Source organism: Nerophis ophidion, linkage group LG06 (assembly GCF_033978795.1).
Source record: "Nerophis ophidion isolate RoL-2023_Sa linkage group LG06, RoL_Noph_v1.0, whole genome shotgun sequence".
NCBI classification, from domain to species: Eukaryota; Metazoa; Chordata; class Actinopteri; order Syngnathiformes; family Syngnathidae; genus Nerophis; species Nerophis ophidion.
Genome location: NC_084616.1, coordinates 18,792,169 through 18,818,699, shown reverse-complemented (window position 1 = coordinate 18,818,699; position 26,531 = coordinate 18,792,169). Strand labels below are relative to the sequence as shown.

At 33.7% G+C, this 26,531-nt stretch overlaps 1 protein-coding gene across 1 annotated transcript in view; it reads right to left on the bottom strand.

The window, feature by feature from the left end:
• Positions 1 to 2,878: 2,878 nt before the first annotated feature.
• Positions 2,879 to 26,531, bottom strand: part of fbln2 (fibulin 2) — a 345,987-nt gene continuing 322,334 nt past the window's right edge. The window contains 8 exon segments of the mRNA XM_061902927.1: positions 2,879 to 3,854; positions 5,527 to 5,650; positions 5,718 to 5,846; positions 5,909 to 6,025; positions 7,973 to 8,098; positions 12,103 to 12,231; positions 13,207 to 13,341; positions 19,957 to 20,094. Of these exon segments, the coding sequence (XP_061758911.1) occupies positions 3,497 to 3,854; positions 5,527 to 5,650; positions 5,718 to 5,846; positions 5,909 to 6,025; positions 7,973 to 8,098; positions 12,103 to 12,231; positions 13,207 to 13,341; positions 19,957 to 20,094 (1,256 nt within the window). The 3' untranslated portion in view covers positions 2,879 to 3,496.

The window sequence follows — 26,531 nt, the reverse complement described above, 5'->3', positions numbered from 1 at the left end:
TTGTGATATAAACAACTTTAACACTTACTAATATGCGCCATGCTGTGAAGCCACACCAAACAGGATTGACAAACAGATTTTGGGAGAACATCCTCACAGTAACAGAACATAAACGCAACACAACAAATACCCAGAATCCTTTGTATCCGTGACAAGTCCTGAATATATTTTGGATTCTGGGTATTATGTTATGTTACTGGGAGGATGTGCTTCCGAAATGTGTTTGTCAATTTTGTTTGGTGTGGCTTCACAGCGTGGCGCATAATACTAAGAGTGTTAAAATGGTTTATATCACAACCATTAGTGTAGTCTGTGTCACCCAGTATGACTTGCAGTCGTGTGCGTGTTGCTGCGGAAGCCACACACAACATGTTGCTGGACTGACAAGCAGATCGTACATGCTGTAGAGGGCGACAAAGTCAATGTCTTCATAGCACGCCGTAATCCTTATTATCTGGGTGACTGCCGGCAGTCATTCTAGAGAATATTAGCGTCTCCTATTGACTTCTTCGCTTTATGACACGGGTCTTAAATGGCTCTTTGAATGGCAAAGGATACCGATCCCAGAACCATGTATATCAAATATTTCCGGATGGTTCAACCGCCACCCGCCCGAATCTAATTGAAATATATTTTTCCGTCATGTCACCCGCCCGACCCACAGTTTATCCGCGGACTCCGCGGATGAGACCGCAAACCGCGCATCTCTAATGGGCACAAGAGGTAATAAAGGAAACACTAACAATTGAAATAAACAGACTACTATCCAATAAAAATAATAAGCAATCCCGTACAATATACAAAACACTATAGAAATACAAAATACTGTACAATATACAGAACAAGACAAGAGTACCGAAGTAATAAATAACAATCAGTGTCGGACGTATTGCACTCGAAGGGTAGTATTGCACAGTAGGATATTAGCGTAGGATATTGTGCAGGGGTGAATTATTATTATTATAAGTTAGATTTCAACATGGTGACAGCTCTGGGAAAGAAGCTGTCTCTGAACCTGTTTGCTCTGGCTCTGATGCACCTGTAGCGCCTGCCCGATGGTAGCAGGTCCAACAGGTGGAAGCCAAGGTGTGTGCTGTCCTGTACTGTTGTTTGAATACCTTACATTAGTTTTGGACGATAGCACACATTTATGCAAAGTCCAGGAACATATTTCCTGAGTTTATAAAAAAAAAATGTTCAAAGGAAAAAAGATTTTGTGACGATAAAAAATATCGATGTAATCATAGTAGTATCGACTAGATACGCTATTGTACTTGGTGTCATTACAGTGGATGTCCGGTTTATATCCACCAATGGCATTTGTTTGCATTCAGTCGCACTAGCTTTTGATGGCAGTGACGCCGGTGTGCTATCGCATCCTACTATGGTGTGTAGTGAAGCATGTTTAGCTATTCCTCGTCCTGCAGGGATGATTCTTGTAAGAAATGTACTTTATTCGTCGCCATGGAGACAAGGATGAGTGATTTAGAAGTCGCTAAAACACTGCAAACTGCGGATGAATATTACCCGCTTGCTAGATAGCCATGTCTTAAAGCCCCTCTTCCTGAGGGCGTTTCAGTGTTATAACTTCACCTGTATCGTCAGTTTTTAGGCCAAAATGCGTCCGTTCTCCCTTTTCTGTCTACACGTGTCTGCTTGTAAGTACTGGTTAGAAACTGCATTAAGTCTTAATTGTCTGACACACCCACTAGTTGGCAGCCCATCACAGCCAAGTGTCCAGGGTGATCCAGAACCAAAGTGGGTCCAGATAGAAGTGATCCAGAACCAAAGCGAGTCCAGATAGAAGTGATCCAGAACCAAAGTGGGTCCAGATAGATGTGATCCAGAACCAAAGCAGGTCCAGATAGAAGTGATCCAGAACCAAATCAGGTCCAGACATATCAGTATTCTTCCCCGTCCTATTACTAATACGAATAATAATAAAACTACTACTCCGACTGATAGAACTAATAATGATTATAATAATACAAATACTACTGCTAATAATAATAGTAATAAAAATATAAATACTACTGATAATAATAAAAATACTATTACTACTATTAACTTACTACTACGAAAAAATAAAAGTACTATTACTACTCCTACTATACTAATTATAATGATAAATATACAAACACTACTTATAATAACAATAAAAATACTACTAATAATCATAAAAAATACAATTACTACTACAACTAATAATAATAAAAATACTACTACTACCTATAATAAAAATATGACTGCTAATAACAGTAATACTACTACTAATACAAATATGACTGCTAATAATAATAAAAATACTACTACTACTAAAATACAACAGCTAAGAATAATAATAAAAATACTACTTTAATAATATTGATAACAATATAAATACGATTGCTAATAATAATGATAAAAATACTACTACTGCTAATAATAATAATAAAAATATGACCGTTAATAATAATAATACAAATACTACTACTACTACTACTAGTAATAATAATAATAATAATAATAAAAACAATAAGAATATATGATGATAATAATAATGTTAATTATTGCCATAAAGAATCGACTGCTAATAATAACGGTAATAATAATAATAAAAATATTACTACTACTACTAATAATAATAAATGTGATTGCTAATAATAACAAAATATTACTGCCAACAATAATAATTATAATAATATTAACAATATGACTGCTAATAATAATAGCAACACAAATATAACTGCTAATAATAAAGTAATAATACTAATAACAATCAAATTATGAATGCTAATAATAATAATACAACTGCTTACAATAATATTAATAACAATAAAAATCAGACTGCTAATAATAATAATAATAGGATTGTCAAAGGCAAAATAGTACACAAGAATTTCAGCATACACTTTTTATTTAGAAAAAATATATATATTTAGTGAAAGTACATAGACAGTAGAATACTTTGTTATAGTTTGTGTATTTAGTATAAAAGTATCGTACATCCAACATGAGAATACCTAATCATACATCATTCACTTTATGGATGAATATTAAATGAGTTTGACAACAAAGGCAGCAGTGCAGCGTGATTTTTCTGTAATAATCTTCTTTCATCCATCCATCCATCCATTTCTACCGCTTATTCCCTTTCGAGGTTGCGGGGGGCGCTGGCGCCTGTTTCAGCTTTCTTTCATATGCCTTCAAATCAAACTCTTATTTGAAGATCATTAAAATATAATGTTATAATGTCATATTATAACATATGTATGTTGAAACTAATTAAAATACGGTGTTATATTATCAAATTACAACATATGAATGTTTAAACTCATTAAAATATGATGTTATAATATGAAAACATATATATGTTATGATATCATATTATAACATATGAATGTTGCTGTTATGACATTCATTGTTACTGTTACCTATTTTTGTACATGTCATGTGATGGCCATCTTGTCCAAATAGTCTACATCATGTGGTCCTGTCCATGTGGTCTATGTGGTGGTCAGAGAGAGTCGGCGGTGATGAAGACGTAGATCTTGGCGTGAAAGGTGGTGAATGTTCCTTGTCTCCACAGTTTCATCTCCACGGTGATGAGGAAGTCCCTGGGAGCCTCCACCTGTCGGTGCAGGTAGACGGCGCCCGTGTAGGTGTTCAACTTGCGGGTGCTGAAGAAATTGTCCTGGTTGCCCTCCGTGATGCTGACGATCACGTTGTCGCCGGAGTAGGCGGGCGACGGGCCGATACGGAAGATCTGCGCGGGGACGAGGATGTTGGACTGGAAGCTGAGGTAGTAGTAGGTGATTCTTAGAGGAGACTTCTGGCACTCCAGGAAGTTAGGACAGCTGATCCGCTCGCAGCGCCTTCAACACAACAAACATTGCACACGTCTTTATAGAACGGCTTCAAGTAGCAAATACTATATCTCTGAAAATTTAAATAATATATCATAGCTTTGAAAATGAAAATATTACATTTTATCTTTGTTTGTAAAACATATAATATTATAACTTTGAATATAAAATATATCTTATCTTTGAAAATTAAAGCATTATATTGTATTTTTACATATCAAATATTTTATTTGCATGTAAAAATATGTCATTTTTATATATTTTTTCTTAAATATATATATATATATATATACAGTGGGGCAAAAAAGTATTTAGTCAGCCACCGATTGTGCAAGTTCTCCCACTTAAAATGATGACAGAGGTCTGTAATTTTCATCATAGGTACACTTCAACTGTGAGAGACAGAATGTGAAAAACAAATCCAGGAATACACATTGTAGGAATTTTAAAGAATTTATTTGTAAATTATGTTGGAAAATAAGTCAACCATTCAAAGCTCTCACTGATGGAAGGGGGTTTTGGCTCAAAATCTCACGATACATGGTCTCATTCATTCTTTCCTTAACACAGATCAATCGTCCTGTCCCCTTAGCAGAAAAACAGCCCCAAAGCATGATGTTTCCACCCCCATGCTTCACAGTAGGTTTGGTGTTCTTGGGACACAACTCAGTATTCTTCTTATTCCAAACACGACGAGTTGAGTTTATACCAAAAAGTTCTATTTTGGTTTCATCTGACCACATGACATTCTCCCAATCCTCTGCTGTATCATCCATGTATCCATTTTAGTATAAACTAATCTCGTCGTGTTTGGAGGAAGAAGAATACTGAGTTGCATCCCAAGAACACCACACCTACTGTGAAGCACGGGGGTGGAAACATCAGGCTTTGGGGCTGTCTTTCTGCTAAGGGGACAGGACAATTGATCCGTGTTATGGAAAGAATGAATGGGGCCATGTATCGTGAGATTTTGAGTCAAAACCTCCTTCCATCAGTGAGAGCTTTGAATGGTTGACTTATTTTTCACCATAATTTACAAATAAATTCATTAAAATTCCTACAATGTGAATTCTTTGATTTTATTTTCACATTCTGTCTCTCACAGTTGAAGTGTACCTATGATGAAAATTACAGACCTCTGTCATCATTTTAAGTGGGAGAACTTGCACAATCGGTGGCTTACTAAATATATTTTTTTTGCCCCACTGTATATATGTATATATATAAATAATATATATTATTTTAATTTTATTTATTATTTATTTATTCAATTATTATTATTTTTTATTTAATTAAAATAATGTTTTTCTTTGTTATTATTTAAAATTTAAGGCTACGGATCAACTTCAGCACTATCTGTCAATGTAATGTAAAAAAAAAAAAAAAAGGTTCCTACATATGCAATATTTTTCACAAAACAATATTTCAAAGTAATATTTAATGTGACGTAATTAGGGATTTTAATATATCAATAATTCATAACAACGTTTATTTTGATTCATTATTATTTTTGGAGCACTTTAGTCTGCATGGCAGTTTTGTGATATTTGCGTCAATATTACAACCTTTGCGTTTGTTTTTGTGTAATAGTATTTTAAAGATTTGCCATTGGAAAATGATCTGCAGGCCACACCTTGGACACCCAAACGTGCAGGTGTGTTTTGATAAAAAAGTGACGTACGTGTCGGAGACTTTGCGGTAGTTGTCAGGACAGCTCAAGGCCAGACAGCGGAAGTCTCCCTGGATGTTGTAGCAGCTCTCAGCCAGGGAGCAGTTGTGAGTGCCGCTGGTGCACTCGTCAATATCTGACAGCAAACAGGAAGTAGGGTTAATACTCCATGTTGACTATCACTATTACTAGCATGTTTGCACCTCTGCAGGAACGTCCGTTGGGGGACATGGTGTAGCCGCGTGGTGGACAGGCACACTCGTAGCTGCCGGGAACGTTGACGCACTTGTAGGTGCAAAGATGGCCGACGCCTTGGGAGCACTCGTCAATATCTGGCGAGGAGACAATCAAGTTTTTAAAACGGGACTCATAAAAACGCCGGGAGATGGCACACCTTGGCAGGCGTGGCCGTCGTCATGCAGGTGGTAGCCCGGTCTGCAGTAGCACTGGTAGGAGCCGTAGACGTTGGCGCACTCCTGGCTGCAAGGACTCGACAGGCACTCGTTCACGTCTGCACACATCAGCAGCTGATCACATATATGTGTGTATGTGTGTGTGTATATATATATATATACATATATATATATATATACAGTATTGGGGGTGTGGGAAAAACATCGATTCGAATTTGAATCGTTGTGCGATTCAGAATCGATTCTCATTTCTAGAAAAATCGATTTTTTATTTATTTATTTATTTAATTATTTTTTATCAATCCAACAAAACAATACACAGCAATACCATAACAATGCAATCCAATTCCAAAACCAAACCTGACCCAGCAACACTCAGAACTGCAATAAACAGAGCAATTGAGAGAAGACACAAAAACGACACAGAAGTAGTGAAACAAAAGTGAATATTATCAACAACAGTATCAATATTAGTTATGATTTCAGCATAGCTGTGATTAAAAATCCCTCATCGACATTATCATTAGACATTTATAAATAAAAAGAACAATAGTGTCACAGTGGCTTACACTTGCATCGCATCTCATAAGCTTGACCACTGCTTTCACAAAGATAAAATAAGTCATGTTTTTGGTTCGTTTAATAGTTAAAACAATTTTACATTATTGCAATCAGTTGATAAAACATTGTCCTTTACAATTATAAAAGCTTTTTACAAAAATCTACTACTCTGCTAGTAGATCCTGCTGAAATCCTATGTATTGAATGAATAGAGAATCCCTTTAAATCGGGAAAAAAACGTTTTTGAATCGAGAATTGCGTTTAATTGGGAAAAAAAATCGATTTTGAATCGAATGGTGACCCCAAGAATCGATATTGAATTGAATCGTGGGACGGCCAAAGATTCGCAGCCCTAGTATTTATTTATTTATATATATATATATATATATATATATATATATATATATATATATATATATATATATATATATATATATATATATGTGTATGTATATGTATGTATATATATACATACATATATATATATATATATATATATATATGTATGTATATGTATGTATATATATACATACATGTATGTGTATATATGTGTATGTATATATAATGCCTGTATGTGTATATATATACATGTATGTATATATATATACATATATTTATATGTGTATATATGTGTTTATGTATACATATATATATTTACATGAACACATATATATATACATATGTATGTGTGTATATGTACAGTATATATACATTGATCACATGTGACACGCGCCACATTTATATTTGTATATATACATTATCCATCCATTTCCAACCGCTTGTCCCTTTCGAGGTCGCGCGGGGTGCTGGAGCCTATCTCAGCTGCATTCGGGCGGAAGGCGGAGTACACCCTGGACAAGTCACCCCATCACAGTATATATATATATATATATATATATAAATATATATATTTATATATATATATATGTATGTATGTATGTGTGTGTGTATATATATTATATGTATATACATACAGTATTATATATACATATATTTGAATATATATATATATATATAATATGGATTATTAAAAATGACACATATGAACCAAAAATGACGACACAAATATTGATTATTACTGATGACACAAATATGGATGATTAATAATGACACAGATATAAATTATTATTGATGACACAAATACGGATTATTACTAATGGCACAAATGTGGATTATTAATAATGGCGCAAACATGGATTATTAATGATAACACATATGTATTATTGATGATGACACAAATATGGATGAATAATTATGGCACAAATATGGATTATTAATGATAACACATATGTATTATTGATGATGACACAAATATGGATGAATAATTATGGCACACATATGGATTATTAATGATAACACAAATATGGATGATTAATTATGGCACAAATATGGATTATTAATGATAACACAAATATGGATTATTAATTATGGCACAAATATGGATTATTAATGATTACACGAATATGGATTATTCATGTTCCCACCTTCACAGTTGTTGCCATCACTGGACAAACGGAAGCCGGCAGTACACGAGCACTGAAAGGATCCCGGAGTGTTGTCGCACGTTTGAGCACACACACGACCCGCATAGTGCCAACACTCGTTTACGTCTGCAAACACAAACACAACTTTCATACACGCTGACATTGCATGCAACTTGTCTTATGTTGTGTTGTGTTATATTGTACTGTACTGTGTTGTCTTGTGTTATATTGTACTGGACTTTGTTGTCTTGTGTTATATTGTACTGTACTGTGTTGTCTTGTGTTATATTGTACTGTACTGTGTTGTCATGTGTTATATTGTACTGGACTGTTGTCTTGTGTTATATTGTACTGAACCGTGTTGTCTTATGTTGTCTTGTGTTATATTGTACTGGACTGTGTTGTCTTGTGTTATATTGTACAGGACTGTGTTGTCTTATGTTATATTGTACTGTACTGTGTTGTCTTATGTTGTCTTGTGTTATATTGTACTGGACTGTTGTCTTGTGTTATATTGTGCTGTACTGTGTTGTCTTGTGTTATATTGTACTGTACTGTGTTGTCTTATGTTGTCTTGTGTTATATTATACTGGACTGTGTTGTCTTATGTTGTCTTGTGTTATATTGTACTGAACTGTGTTGTCTTGTGTTATATTGTACTGGGTTGTCTTGTGTTATATTGTACTGTACTGTGTTGTCTTGTGTTATATTGTACTGGACTTTGTTGTCTTGTGTTATATTGTACTGTATTGTGTTGTCTTGTGTTATATTGTACTGTACTGTGTTGTCTTGTGTTATATTGTACTGGACTGTGTTGTCTTGTGTTATATTGTACTGGACTGTGTGTCTTGTGTTGTGTTATATTGTACTGTACTGTTTTGTGTTATATTGTACCGTGCTGTCTTGTGTTGTGTTGTACTGTACATGTTATATTGTACTGTACTGTGTTGTGTTGTGTTATATTGTACTGGACTTTGTTGTCTTATGTTGTCTTGTGTTACATTGTACTGGATTGTTGTCTTGTGTTGTATTGTACTGGACTTTTTTTGTCTTATGTTGTCTTGTGTTATATTGTACTGGACTGTGTTGTCTTATGTTGTATTGTGTTATATTGTACTGGACTGTGTTGTCTTATTTTGTTTTGTGTTATATTGTGCTGGACTGTGTCGTCTTGTGTTATATTGTACTGGACTGTGTTGTCTTATGTTGTCTTGGGATATATTGTACTAGACTGTGTTGTCTTGTGTTATATTGTACTGTACTGTGTTGTCTTATGTTGTCTTGTGTTATATTGTACTGGACTGTGTTGTCTTGTGTTATATTGTACTGGACTGTGTTGTCTTATGTTGTCTTGTGTTATATTGTACTAGACTGTGTTGTCTTGTGTTATATTGTACTGTACTGTGTTGTCTTATGTTGTCTTGTGTTATAGTGTACTGTACTGTGTTGTGTTGTGTTATATTGTACTGGACTGTGTTGTCTTATGTTGTCTTGTGTTATATTGTACTGTACTGTGTTGTCTTATGTTTTCTTGTGTTGTATTGTACTGTACTGTGTTGTCTTGTGTTATAGTGTACTGGACGTTGTTGTCTTATGTTGTCTTGTGTTATATTGTACTGTACTGTGTTGTCTTGTGTTATATTGTACTGGACTTTGTTGTCTTATGTTGTCTTGTGTTATATTGTACTGTACTGTGTTGTCTTGTGTTATATTGTATTGTACTGTGTTGTCTTGTGTTATATTGTACTGGATTTTGTTGTCTCATGTTGTCTTGTGTTATATTGTACTGTACTGTGTTGTCTTGTGTTGTTATATTGTACTGTACTGTTTTGTGTTATATTGTACCGTGCTGTCTTGTGTTGTACTGTACTGTGTTATATTGTACCGACTGTGTTGCGTTGTGTTGTCTTGTGTCCAATCTTATTGTGAAAATATTCCCTGACAACATCCTGGAACGAAACAGTCCTTATTGAATATACGTAACTACAACTATCATGTTTACATGTTACACTCATTACACAATAGAGTCCTGCACTTTCTAATTAACACTTTCATTTTGGAGACAAGGAATACTAAGGGCCCTTATTTGGGCTACAACGATAATACTTGGGGCCATTAGCTGGAGGACAATAGTAATACTAGGGTCCCTTAGCTGGGCTACAAAGATAATACCACGGGCTCTTATTTGGGCTCCCACGATATTACTAGGGGCCCTTAGCTGGGCTACAACGATATGACTAGGGGCCCTTAGCTCAGCTACAACGATAACACTAGGGGCCCTTATTTGGGCTACAAAGATTTTTTAACCCAATGTGGCCCCCCGAGTCAAAAAGTTTGGGGTCCCCTGGTTTATACATTCAACTTGACTTGATTAAGGACGTACAACAAATAAAGGCAGTCGAGCTTGGATCGTTTGGTGTGGAAGGCATTCAACTTGACTAAATGGAAGAAGTACAACAACTAAAAAGCGGTTGAGATGGGATCGTTTAGTGTGGAAGACATTCAACTTGACTAAATGGAGGAAATACAACAACTAAAAGCGGTTGGGATGGGATCGTTTAGTGTGGAAGACATTCAACTTGACTAAATGGAGGAAGTACAACCACTAAAAGCGGTTGGGTTGGGATCGTTTAGACATTCAACTTGACTAAATGGAGCAAGTACAACAAATAAAAGCGGTCCAGATGGGATTGTTTAGACATTCAACTTGTCTAATTGGAGGAAGTACAACAAATAAAGGCGGTCAAGATGGGATCGTTTGGTGTGGAAGACATTCAACTTGACTAAATGGAGGAAGTACAGCAACTAAAAGCGTTCGAGATGGGATCGTTTAGCCATTCAACTTGACTAATTGGAGGAAGCACAACAACTAAAAGCGTTCGAGATGGGATCGTCTAGACATTCAACTTGACTAAATGGAGAAAGTACAACAAATAAAAGCAGTCGAGACGGGATCGTTTAGACATGCAACTTGACTAAATGGAGGAAGTACAATAAATAAAAGCGTTCGAGATGGCATTGTCTAGACATTCAACTTGACTAAATGGAGGAAGTACAATAAATAAAAGCGTTCCAGATGGGATCATTTAGACATTCAACTTGACCAAATGGCGGAAGTACAAAAAATAAAAGTGGTCGAGATGGGATTGTTTAGACATTCAACTTGACTAATTGGAGGAAGTACAACAAATAAAAGCGGTCGAGATGGGATCGTTTGGTGTGGAAGACATTCAACTTGACTAAATGGAGGAAGTACAACAACTCAAAGCGTTCGAGATGGGATCGTTTAGACATTCAACTTGACTAAATGGAGGAAGTACAACAAATAAAAGCAGTCGAGATGGGATCGTTTAGCCATTCAACTTGACTAATTGGAGGAAGTACAACAACTGAAAGCGTTCGAGATGGGATCGTCTAGAAATTCAACTTGACTAAATGGAGAAAGTACAACAAATAAAAGCAGTCGAGACGGGATCGTTTCGACATGCAACTTGACTAAATGGAGGAAGTACAATAAATAAAAGCGTTCGAGATGGCATTGTCTAGACATTCAACTTGACTAAATGGAGGAAGTACAATAAATAAAAGCGTTCCAGATGGGATCATTTAGACATTCAACTTGACCAAATGGCGGAAGTACAAAAAATAAAAGTGGTCAAGATGGGATTGTTTAGACATTCAACTTGACTAAATGGAGGAAGTACACAGTTTGTGTGTGTGGACCTGCTGAAGGATCATTACCTTCACCACAGGAGAACTACACCTCTATAACAATCTCCACAACGCTATGACTCAAATATTCTTCCCTCGCATTCTGACAAATACTTTATTATCTCATAAGAGATGTGGGCGGCCAAAGCTTAAAAAAATAACATAAATAACCTGTAAGCATGAAATTTATACATCAGCAACAATTCAAACAACCTTTTTCACTCATGGTGCAAAAAAACAACACAAAGTCAACACATGGTCACACTTAACACAACCTGTCACTAAATCTTGTGGGTATTCTGAAAAATGTCCAGGCACAACACATAATTCAAAATTACACTCATTAAATCCCCTGCAATGCATGATGGGAAAAATGTAAAACACTCTCCGTGTGTGTGTGTTGGATGTACACAACACACCTGTACAGGTGCGTCTGAAGGAGTCATACTGATAACCCGTCTGACATTCACAGCGATACGAGCCAGCCAGGTTGTGACACAGCTGACCTTCTCCACATCGGTGTGCTCCACTCTCACACTCGTCCACGTCTGCAACACACACACACACACACACTTTGATTACAGTAATAATGGTTTAATCAATATTATCAACTGGGATCATAATAATAATACCATTATTATTTAATAAATTTAACTGTGATAGTGATGATATCATTATTAATAATAACATCTGCGATGAGATGGCGACTTGTCCAGGGTGTACCCGCCTTCCGCCCGATTGTAGCTGATAGGCACCAGCGCTACCCGCGACCCCAAAGGGAATAAGAGGTGGAAAATGGATGTACAACAAGATCCACCGCGCAAGATCCACCCAGGAATGGGGGCCATATAAATCCCTTACCTACTGTATGACACTAATGTACTGGACTGTGTTATATTGTACTGTACTTCCACTTAAAATATTAAAATAAAACATTATTAAGAGACATAAGGTTACATTGTTATATTAAAATTTTATTATAAGGCTCAATTACGAAATTTAAACATTATTCACAGAGATAAGGTTAAATTATTAAATTAAATCATTATCTTACTCGCTAGCATTAGCTTACCGCTAGCATTAGCGTCCAGCTAGAGACAAACACAACTGTTTTATCCATGCTTGCTTGCAGAAGAAGTGGACGATATTCATGGAATTCCAGAAAGAAATCATCCAAAAAATTAAGCTAGCGAACTTGGTCACGCAGTTGGAGCATAGCACTGCTAGTTTGCACCACACTAAGGCAAATGAGTCAGGCAGTACCTTTAAAATAATATCCGAACATTTATCTATGAAAATATGGAGAAGCTGCTGATGGTGTGCTTGATGGAGAAACAGCAGGATTTTTTAATTCATTTCAAATGGCAACAATTTTACAAAATATAAGGTTTTCGAGTACCAACTGTTATTAAAATACGCGGCAGTAAAAGTCACTATCAGAGTAATTGTGTCAGAAAATGATGATACTGCTAGCCACGATTACAACTGTTATGCTATGCTTGGTGCACAAATATCAGTCTCACCGATACAGCTGCTTCCATCGGCACTGCTGTGATATCCTCGAGTGCAAATCATCTTCCTGACACACGAGTAGGAACCCACCGTGTTGACGCACGTGAAGCCGGAAGCACACGGCCTCCTGTCACACTCGTCACTGTCTGCACAACAACACACATATTTACTGTATATATGTACTTATATACAATATATAACACATATTTACTGCATATGTGTACTTATGTACAATATATAACATAGTGTTCATATGTACTTATATGCAATATATAACACGTATTTAGTGTATATATGTACTTGTATACAATATATAACATATTTACTGTATATATGTACTTATATACAATATATGACTTTTACTGTATATGTGTACTTATATACAATATATAACATAATTAGGGTTCATATGTACTTATGCGATGAGATGGCGACTTGTCCAGGGTGTAAACTGCCTTCCGCCCGATTGTAGCTGAGATAGGCAGCAGCGACCCCAAAGGGAATAAGCGGTAGAAAATGGATGGATGGATGTACTTATATGCAATATATAACACGTATTTAGTGTTTATATGTACTTATATACAATATAAAACACATATTTACTGTATATATATGTACTTATATACACTATATTACACATATTTAGTGTTTATGTGTACTTGTATACAATATATAACACATATTTACTGTATATATGTATTTACATACAATATATAACACATATTTACTGAATATTTGTATTTATATACAATATATAAAACCAATATCAATATGTGCTCAACACCACCCATATTTACTGTATATATGTACATATATACTATATAAAATATTTACTGTATATACATATTTATATACAATATATAACACATTTACTGTATATATGTACTTATATACAATATATTACAGATTTACTATATGTATGCACTTATATATAACATGTGTTATATATATGTATTCACAAACAATATATAACATATTTACTGTAAATATGTACTTATATACAACATATAACACATATTTACTGTCTATATGTACTTATTTACAATATATAACATGTTTATTGTATATATGTACCTATACACAATATATAACACATATTTACTGTATCTATGTACTTATGTACAACATATAACACATATTTACTCTATATATGTATTTATCAGAGGTGGGACCAAGTCATTGTTTTGCAAGTCACAAGTAAGTCTCAAGTCTTTGCCCTCAAGTCCCGAGTCAAGTCCAAAGTCAATACTGGGAAGTCTCAAGTCAAGTCCCAAGTCCTGCATTTTGAGTTTCGAGTCATTTCAAGTCTTTTTAACCACAGACTAATATATGTACGCTGTATGTATTTATTAAAAAAAAAAAACAGTCCTTACACTGCACTTCATAATAGCACTATTAACTAGTTATTCTAAACATTTAACTCATTCCTTTACAGTATAAACACATTTCAAAAAACAAGTGCAACTGTACTAAGTGTTGACATTGTATTTCCATGGAATATTGCATTGTAACTAGTTCCACAGCAGTTTCTATTCTGTTCATTGCCGTGTTTGCAATGACGTTATAACCATAGACATCTTATAAGTAGACGCAGAATTGGCTGCTGTGACGCAAGCAATTTGGCCGCCATCTTGAAGTGGGGATTAAGAGCCGGCAAGCAGCCTAAACTGACAGTTGACAGGTAGAAAACAAAGATGCTGGGCTGGTATTCAGCGTTTTCCTGCTCAAATGAGCGAACTGTTGAAAATAGGAATTGGGAGATTACTTTTCACAAGTAAGATTTAACATTAACATACTATTGGTTGTATTTTGTGAAAAGAATATTACCACTGAGTTAAGCAGGAGCAAAGAACTACAATATTTGTATGTGAAAATCACAAAGAAATCTTCTGGGGGAGGATGACCCCCCTACAGGTATGTGGTTTACAAACTTTCAGGCCCACCTAAAACAAAATTCACCAGCCGCCACTGATTATGATGAATTCTCATTTTATTGTTTTATTGTAACCACAGATAAGTCTTCAAGTAACAATATTCAAATACTAACTTTGTTGGGTAAGACAGAATTTGGTTTTATTCTGAATCCAGTGCAACAGATTGGTGGTTTTAGCTGAAATAAATACTTTCAGGTGTTTATATATGTTTAAGTATTTGGCAGACACTTTTGTCCAAAGCAACATACATGAAAAATACATACAAAACAATCACTGTAAACATGATCATTTAAGGGAATATTGTAATAGAAAATATTAATACAAAGTGTCAAGACAGAATAAACTCTCTGCTGTTGCAGCAACAGAGTATAAGTCTATAACAGTGGTTCTCAACCTTTTTTCAGTGATGTACCCCCTGTGAACATTTTTTTAATTCAAGTACCCCCTAATCAGAGCAAAGCATTTTTGGTTGAAAAAAGAGATAAAGAAGTAAAATACAGCACAATGTCATCAGTTTCTGATTTATTAAATTGTATAACAGTGCAAAATATTGCTCATTTGTATTGGTCTTTCTTGAACTATTTGAAAAAAAAGATGTAAAAATAACTAAAAACTTGTTGAAAAATAAACAAGTGATTCAATTTTAAATAAAGATTTCTACACATAAAAGTAATCAACTTAAAGTGCCCTCTTTGGGGATCGTAATAGAGATCCATCTGGATTCATGAACTTAATTCTAAACATTTATTCACAAAAAAGAAATCTTTAACATCGATATTTATGGAACATGTCTACAAAAAATCTAGCTGTCAACACCGAATATTGCATTGTTGCATTTCCTTTCACAGTTTATGAATTTACGTTCATATTTTGTTGAATTATTATTCAGTAAATATATTTATGAAGGATTTTGAATTGTTGCTATTTCTAGAATATTTAAAAAAAATATCATGTACCCCTTGGCATACCTTCAAGTACCCCCATTTGAGAACCACTGGTCTATAGGTCCGTAAGATATATAGATATCTAATATATTCATACATTGTTTATGTAGGCTATACGCATGTATATTCAACCTAATCATATTGTTTCTTTAACTTAAAAATAGCTGACTGTTTTTTCCCCCCCTTCTCTGGGATTATATTCCCAGTTTTGATCTCAGACATCTGGTCACTTATAGCATGTTGGAATATTCTATTACTCTTAAGCAAATTATGAACACGACAAGACATGTGTCCTTTATCATAGTTACACGTGTGACAAAAAAGCGCGTGAATATCAGTGGTATTCAGTGAGGTAATATGAATGAAATGTGCTGACAGTTAATTGCTCCTGCCAAATGAATTGCATTGAGTGGAGCGGATCACCACTCCAAGATGGCGGCCGCACGTCACGTCAGCGGCGACAGGCAGTAGCGCTCGATGCTGCGTCTACTTATAAGATTTCTATGGTTATAACGTTAGCAGCGAGTTTACAGCCTCACTGATTTAACTACACAACAAATAAAAGTTACGTTACTCAGCCAATAAACGTTAGTTTACATTCAAAACGTACCCTTCTTTGTGCAATTTCAAATGTCGAACGAAGTTGGAAGTTGTTGCGTCTCCGTCTGTAATCTTCCAACCGCATGATTTGCATACAGCAATTCCTGTTTTGTTAACCAAGTCGTAGTTTTAATACCCGAACGAAACACTTTATGGCATAATTTTCCTCACTTATTCTTCTGTTGTTTGACAGCAGTTCTGCTTGGTTTTCCTGCAATTTGATTGGATGAATGCTGTGTGACGAAAATAACGTGGATGTAATTTGATTGGCTGTTGTACTGACAGGTAGCGCACACACTGTCATCGCACACGTGTTGACAAACACGCGTACACAATGGAAGATACGGAGCGCTCCTGAATAACTTTTTAATCGTTGGGTTTTGGGGAAAGTAGCAAGTCCAAGTCAAGTCCCAAGTCGTTGATGTTAATGTCAAAGTCGAGTTGCAAGTCTTTTTACATTTTGTCAAGTCGAGTCTAAAGTCATCAAATTCATGACTCGAGTCTGACTCGAGTCCAAATCATGTGACTCGAGTCCACACCTCTGGTATTTATATACAACATATAACACATATTTACTGTATAAATGTACTTGTATACAATATATAACACATTTACTGTATATATGCACTTATATACAACATATATAACACATATTTACTGTATATATGTATTCACATACAATATATAACATATTTGATGTATATATATACATATATACAATATATCACACATATTTACTATATGTACTTATATACAATATTTAACACATATTTACTCTATATATGTACTTATATATAATATATAACACGTTTACTGTACATATGTACTTATATACAACATAACACATATTTACTGTATATGTGTACCTATATACAATATATAACACATTTACTGTATATATGCACTAATATACAACATATATAACATATTTATTGTATTTATGTATTCACATACAATATATAACTGTACTGTTTATATGTGCATATATACAATATATCACACATATTTACTATATGTACTTATATACAATATATAACACATATTTACTGTATAGATGCACTTATATACAATAAATAACACATTTACTGTATATATGCACTTATATACAACATATATAACACATTGTATATACGTATTCACATACAATATATAACATATTTACTGTATATATGTACATATATACAATATATAACACATTTACTGTATGTATGTACTTATATATAATATATAACACGTTTACTGTATATGTGTACCTAAAATACAACATAACACATATTTACTATATACGTGTACTTTTATACTACATATAACACATATTTTCTGTATATATGTACTTATATACAATATGTAACACGTTTACTGTATATATGTATCCATACACAATATATAACACATATCTACTGTATATATGTACTTATATACAATGTATAACATATATTTACTGTATATGTGTACTTATATACAATATATAACATATTTAGTCTTCATATGTACTTATATGCAATATATAACATGTATTTAGTGTTTATATGTACTTATACACAATATATAACATATTTACTGTATATATATGTACTTATAGACAATATATTACACATATTTAGTGTTTATATGTACTTGTATACAATATATAACATATTTACTGTATATATGTATTTACATACAATATATAACACATATTTACTGAATATTTGTATTTATATACAATATATAAAACCAATATCAATATGTGCTCAACACCACCCATATTTACTGTATATATGTACATATATACTATATAAAATATTTACTGTATATACAATATATAACACATTTACTGTATATATGTACTTATATACAATATATTACACATTTACTGTATGTATGCACTTATATACACTGTATATATGTACATATATACAATCTATCACACATATTTACTATATGTACGTATATACAATATATAACATATTTACTGTGTATATGTATTTATATATAATTAACATATTTACTGTATATATGTACTTATATACAATACATAAGGAATGTTTACTGTATATATGTACCTATACACAATACATAACACATTTTTACTGTATAGATGTACTTATATACAATATATAACATATTTACTGTATATATGCACTTATATACAACATATATAATACATATTTATTATATATATGTATTCACATACAATATATAACATATTTACTGTATATATGTACATATATACAATATATATCACATATTTACTATATGCACTTATTTACAACATATAACACATATAAATAAATAAATAAATGGGTTGTACTTGTATAGCGCTTTTCTACCTTCAAGGTACTCAAAGCGCTTTGACACTACTTCCACATTTACCCATTCACACACACATTCACACACTGATGGAGGGAGCTGCCATGCAAGGCGCCAACCAGCACCATCAGGAGCAAGGGTGAAGTGTCTTGCTCAGGACACAACGGACGTGACGAGGTGGGATTTGAACCAGGGACCCTCGGGTTGCGCGCGGCCACTCTCCCACTGCGCCACGCCGTCCCTGTATATATGTACTTATATACAACATAACACATATTTACTGTTTATGTGTACTTATATTCAGTATATAGCACATGTTTACTGTATATATGTACTTATATACGATACATTACACATATTTACTGTATGTACTTATGGACAGTATATAACACATATTTACTGTATATATGTACTTATATACAACATACCACATATTTACTGTATATGTGTACTTGTATACAATATATAACACACGTTTACTGTATATATGTACCTATACTCATTATATAACACATTTACTATATATATGTACATATATACAATATATAACACATTTACTGCATATATGTACTTATATACTATATATACCACATTTACTGTGTATATGTACCTATACACAATATATAACGCTTATTTACTGTATACATGTACTTATATACAACATATAACACATTTACTGTATATATGTACTTATATACAACATATAACACATATTTACTGTATACATGTACTTATATACAACATATAACACATTTACTGTATATACGTACCTATATACAATATATAACAAGTTTACAGTATTTATGTACTTATTTACAACATGTAAGACATATTTACTGCATATATTGATGTTTTCCTTGCTGTATAGCAGACAGATTTAAGAGCAGACACTAGATGGCAGTAAAAGTAGATGCTCAGACCTCATTGTCTAATTCCTGTAATTATTTCCTTCATTAGAACTAATAATAGTAATGTGTTTGTTGTAGTGTACCTATACAGTTGTTGTGGGAGTCCCGTTGGAAGCCAAGCGAGCAGCGAGCTTTATGTTTGCAGGTGAACGAGCCCTCGGTGTTGACACACTCGACCTCGCTCCTGCAGTCATGGCTGCCAGTTTTGCACTCGTCAATATCTGCAAACACACATTTAGCATCATGTAGCAAACATTATCAGTCACAGTCAATATTTAGTGCGTATGAATCCTGTTTTAGCAAACGTTATCAGTTACAGTCAATATTTTGTGCATATGAACAAGAATTTAGCATTTTTTATCAGTTACAGTCAATATTTAGTGAAGGTGAATTATAATTCAGCAAACATCAGGTACAGCCGATATTTAGTGCATGAGAATCCTAATTTAGCAAACATTATCAGTTACAATCAATATTTAGTGCATATGAATAATAATTTAGCAATGTTTTATCAGTTACAGTTAATATTTAGTGCATAAGAATCATGATTTAGGAAACTGTCAGTTACAGTCAATATTTAGTGCATAGGAATAATAATTTAGCAAACATCAGTTACAGTCAATATATTAGGGCATATGAATCATAATTTAGCAAACATTATCAGTTACAGTCGATATTTAGTGCAGGTGAATTATAATTCAGCAAACATGATCAGTTACAGGTAATATTTAGTGCAAAACAATCATAATTTAGCAAACATTATCAGTTACAGTCAATATTTAGTGCAGGTGAATCATAATTTAGCAAACATTATCAGTTGCAGTTCAAATGTAATGCATAAGAATTATAATTTAGCAAACATCAGTTGCAGTCAATATTTAGTGCAGGTGAATTATAATTCAGCAAACATTATCAGTTACAGATAATATTTAGTGCCTAAGAATTGTATTTTAGCAAACATTATCAGTCACAGTCAATATTTAGTGCATATGAATCATAATTTAGCAAACATTATTAGTTACAGTAACTATTTAGTGCAGGTGAATTATAATTCAGCAAACATTGTCAGTTACAGTTCAAATGTAATGCATAAGAATTATAATGAAGCAAACATCAGTTACAGTCAATATTTAGTGCAGGTGAATCATAATTAAGCAAACATTATCAGTTACAGTTCAAATGTAATGCATAAGAATCATAATTAAGCAAACATTATCAGTTACAGTTCAAATGTAATGCATAAGAATTATAATTTAGCAAACATCAATTGCAGTCAATATTTAGTGCAGGTGAATTATAATTCAGCAAACATTATCAGTTACAGATAATATTTAGTGCCTAAGAATCGTATTTTAGCACACATTATCAGTCACAGTCAATATTTAGTGCATATGAATCATAATTTAGCAAACATTATCAGTTACAGTCACTATTTAGTGCAGGTGAATTATAATTCAGCAAACATTCTTAGTTACAGGTAATATTTAGTGCATAACAATCATAATTTAGCAAACGTTATCAGTTACAGTCAATATTTAGTGCATAAGAATCATAATTCAGCAAACATCAGTTACAGTCAATATTTAGTGCATAAGAATCATAATTTAGCAAACATTATCAGTTACAGGTAATATTTATTGCATAAGAATCGTAATTTAGCAAACTATCAGTTACAGTCAAAATGTAGTGCATAAGAATCATAATTTAGCAAACATCAGTTACAGTCAACATTTAGTGCACATGAATCATAATTTAGCAAACGCTATCAGTTACAGACAATATTTAGTGCAGGTGAATTATAATTCAGCAAACATGATCAGGGGCAGGTAATATTTAGTGCAAAACATTCATAATTTAGCAAACATTATCAGTTACAGTTCAAATGTACTGCATAGGAATAATAAATTAGCAAACATTATCAGTTACAGTCAATTAGTGCAGGTGAATTGTAATTCAGCAAACATTATCAGTCACAGGTAATATTTAGTGCATATGAATCATGATTTGGCAAAAACATTATTAGTTACAGTCAATATTTAGTGCAGGTGAATCATAATTTAGCAAACTATCAGTTACAGTTCAAATGTAATGCATAAGAATCCTAATTTAGCAAACATTATCAGTTACAGTCCATATTTAGTGCAGGTGAATTATAATTCAGCAAACATTATCAGTTACAGGTAATATTTAGTGCACAAGAATCGGAATTTAGCAAACGTTATCAGTTACAGTCAAAATTTAGTGCATAAGAATCATAATTTAGGAAACATCAGTTACAGTCAATATTTAGTGCATAGAATCATAATTTAGCAAACATTATCAGTTGCAGTCAATATTTAGTGCATAAGAATCATAATTTAGCAAACATTATTAGTTACAGTCAATATTTAGTGCATCAGAATCATATTTTAGCAAACATGATCAGTTACAGGTAATATTTAGTGCAAATCAATCATAATTTAGCAAACTATCAGTTACGGTCAATATTTAGAGCAGGTGAATCATAATTTAGCAAACATTATCAGTTACAGTTCAAATGTAATGCATAAGAATCATAATTTAGCAAACATTATCAGCTACAGTTCAAATGTAATGCATAAGAATAATAATTTAGCAAACATCAGTTGCAGTCAATATTTAGTGCAGGTGAATTATAATTCAGCAAACATTATCAGTTACGGACAATATTTAGTGCAGGTGAATTATAATTATGCAAACATGATCAGGTACAGGTAATATTTAGTGCATAACAATCATAATTTAGCAAGCATTATCAGTTACAGTCAATATTTAGTGCATAAGAATCATAATTTAGCAAACATTATCAGTTACAGGTAATATTTATTGCATAAGAATCGTAATTTAGCAAACTATCAGTTACAGTCAAAATGTAGTGCATAAGAATCATAATTTAGCAAACATCAGTTACAGTCAATATTTAGTGCATATGAATCATAATTTAGCAAACATTATCAGTTACAGACAATATTTAGTGCAGGTGAATTATAATTCTGCAAACATGATCAGGGGCAGGTAATATTTAGTGCATAACAATCATAATTTAGCAAGCATTATCAGTTACAGTCAATATTTAGTATAGGTGAATCATAATTTAGGAAACATTATCAATTAGTCAAAATTTAGTGCATAAGACTCATAACTTAGCAAACATCACTTACAGTTAATATTTAGTGCATATGAATCATAATTTAGCGAACAGTATCAGTCACAGTTAATATTTAATGCATATCAATTATAATTTAGCAAACATCAGTTACAGGTAATATTTGGTGCACATGAATCATAATTTAGCAAACATTATCAGTTACAGTTATATTTATTTTTGGACTAAAAAACGAATTATTGAACATTCTTTTGGCAATTGTTTGTTTTAGTATAAATAATAATTGTACACAATATTACATCATGATATGACTATTAGAATTTAATTAAAATTTGAGTCAAATTGTCTAAAACTGTTTCACACAAAAATACTACCACTAAACTACTACTACTAATAATAATAGTATTAATAATCGCAATCATAAATATAATATTAATAATAAGTCATACATTTTCCATCGTTGTTTTGTCATCCCTAATTTAGCTAGACACGCCCACACATGTAATGACACAAGTGCCACTGGGTGTCAGTATGACTTCAGGGCAGATGTGTATTGTTGGTCACGTGTTGGTTAGCTCCTCCCAGCTGAAGTCTTCATCCTCTCTAGTCTCTGCTCCTCAGTCAGGGATGTTGGAACCATGGTTTTCATATTTATTCATCTTCCTCCTTGGGCACTTTTCTCAGTCGGGTGACAGAAAACCTTCCTAGAGAGTCCTGTCACACCTGAGTCCTGTCACACCTGAGTCCCCGGGATTTACCTGCTGCCACCCAGCAGTGGAATCTCAAAAGTGTGTGTGTGTGTGTGTGTGTGTGTGTGTGTGTGTGTGTGTGTGTGTGTATATATATATATATATATATATATATATATGTATGTATGTATGTATATATATATATATATATATATATATATATATATATATATATATATACACATACATATATACATATAGTCAAGGTTTCTGTGGTTTATCCGTGCTCAATACCGGGGTAGAAGCGGAATATACGTGAGGTCAGAAAAAACACAAAGGCTATGTCATCCTGACAAGCCTGTTTCGCAGCTTTTCCTGCTCGTCAGGAGATATTATGATATTAGATCCCCCTGGCAGTCATACTATACAGGCATGCAGACGTAAAACCTGCGAAACAGGCTTGTAGGGATGACATAGCCTTTGTGTTTTTTCTGACCTACTATACATATACAGTGTACATATATACAAACCCCGTTTCCATATGAGTTGGGAAATTGTGTTAGTAAATATAAACGTAATACAATGATTTGCAAATCCTTTTCAACTCATATTCAATTGAATGCACTATAAAGACAATATATTTGATGTTCAAACGCATAAACTTTATTATTTTTTTTGCAAATAATAATTAACTTGGAACACGTGCCAAAGTAGTTGGGAAAGGGCATGTTCACCACTGTGTTACATCACCTTTTCTTTTAACAACACTCAGTAAACGTTTGGGAACTGAGGAGACACATTTTTTTAAGCTTCTCAGGTGGAATTCTTTCCTATTCTTGCTTGATGTACAGCTTAAGTTGTTCAACAGTCCGGGGGTCTCCGTTGTGGTATTTTAGGCTTCATAATGCGGCACACATTTTTAATGGGAGACAGGTCTGTACTACAGGCAGGCCAGTCTAGTACCCCGCACTCTTTTAGTATGAAGCCACGTTGATGTAACACGTGGCTTGTTATTGTCTTGCTGAAATAAGCAGGGGCGTCCATGGTAACGTTGCTTGGATGGCAACATATGTTGCTCCAAAACCTGTATATATCTTTCAGCATTAATGGCACCTTCACAGATGTGTAAGTTACCCATGTCTTGGGCACTAATACACCCCCATACCATCACACATACTGCTTTTCAAATTTGCGCCTATAACAATCCGGATGGTTCTTTCCCTCTTTGGTCCAGAGAACACGACATCCACAGTTTCCAAAAACAATTTGAAATGTGGACTCGTCAGACCACAGAACACTTTTCCACTTTGTATCAGTCCATCTTAGATGAGCTCAGGCCTAGCGAAGCCGACAGCGTTTCTGGGTGTTGTTGATAAACTGTTTTCGCCTTGCATAGGAGAGTTTTAACTTGCACTTACAGATGTAGCGACCGACTGTAGTTACTGACAGTGGTTTTATGAAGTGTTCCTGAGCCCATGTGGTGATATCCTTTACACACTGATGTCGGTTTTTAATGCAGTACCGCCTGAGGGATCAAAGGTCCGTAATATCATCTCTTACATGCAGTGATTTCTCCAGATTCTCTGAACCTTTTGATGATTTTACAGACCGTAGATGGTAAAATCCCTAAATTCCTTGCAATAGCTCGTTGAGAAATGTTGTTCTAAAACTGTTTGACAATTTGCCTACAAATTGGTGACCCTCACCCCATCCTTGTTTGTGAAGTACTTAGCATTTCATGGAAGCTGCTTTTATACCCAATCATAGCACCCCACCTGTTCCCAATTAGCCTGCACACCTGTGAAATGTTCCAAATAAGTGTTTGATGAGCATTCCTCAACTTTATCAGTATTTATAGCCACCTTTCCCAACTTCTTTGTCACGTGTTGCTGGCATCAAGTTCTAAAGTTAATGATTATTTGCAAAAAAATTTTTTTTATCAGTTTGAACATCAAATATGTTGTCTTTGTAGCATATTCAACTTAATATGGGTCGAAAATTATTTGCAAATTATTGTATTCTGTTTATATTTACATCTAACACAATTTCCCAACTCATATGGAAACGGGGTTTATATACACTATATACATTACACTCTATACATATATACACTATACATACACTATATATATATGTATATATATATATATATATATATATACACTATACATATATACACTATATACATCCATCCATCCATTTTCTACCACTTATTCCCTTTAGGGTCGTGGGGGGCGCTGGCGCCTATCTCAGCTACAATCGGGTGGAAGGCGGTGTACACCCTGGACAAGTCGCCACCTCATCGCAGGCCAACACAGATAGACAGACAACATTCACACACTAGGGACCATTTAGTGTTGCCAATCAACCTATCCCCAGGTGCATGTGTTTGGAAGTGGAGGAAGCCGGAGTACCCGGAGGGAACCCACACATTGACAGAAAGATCCCGAGCCCGGGATTGAACCCAGGGCTACTCAGGACCTTTGTATTGTGAGGCAGATGCACTAACCCTTCTTCCACCGTGAAGCCACACTATATACATATATACATATATAAACGATATATATACACACACACACTATATACATAATTTATATACATGTATAGACTCTATACATATGTACACTAATATATATATATATATACACATGTATACACTATATACATATATATACTCTGTACATATATATACACTATATATACATGTATACACTATATACATTTATACACTATAGATATACACACTCTACATGTATACACTATATATACATGTATACACTACATACATATATACATTATAAATATACACACTACATATATACACTATACATGTATACACTGAATA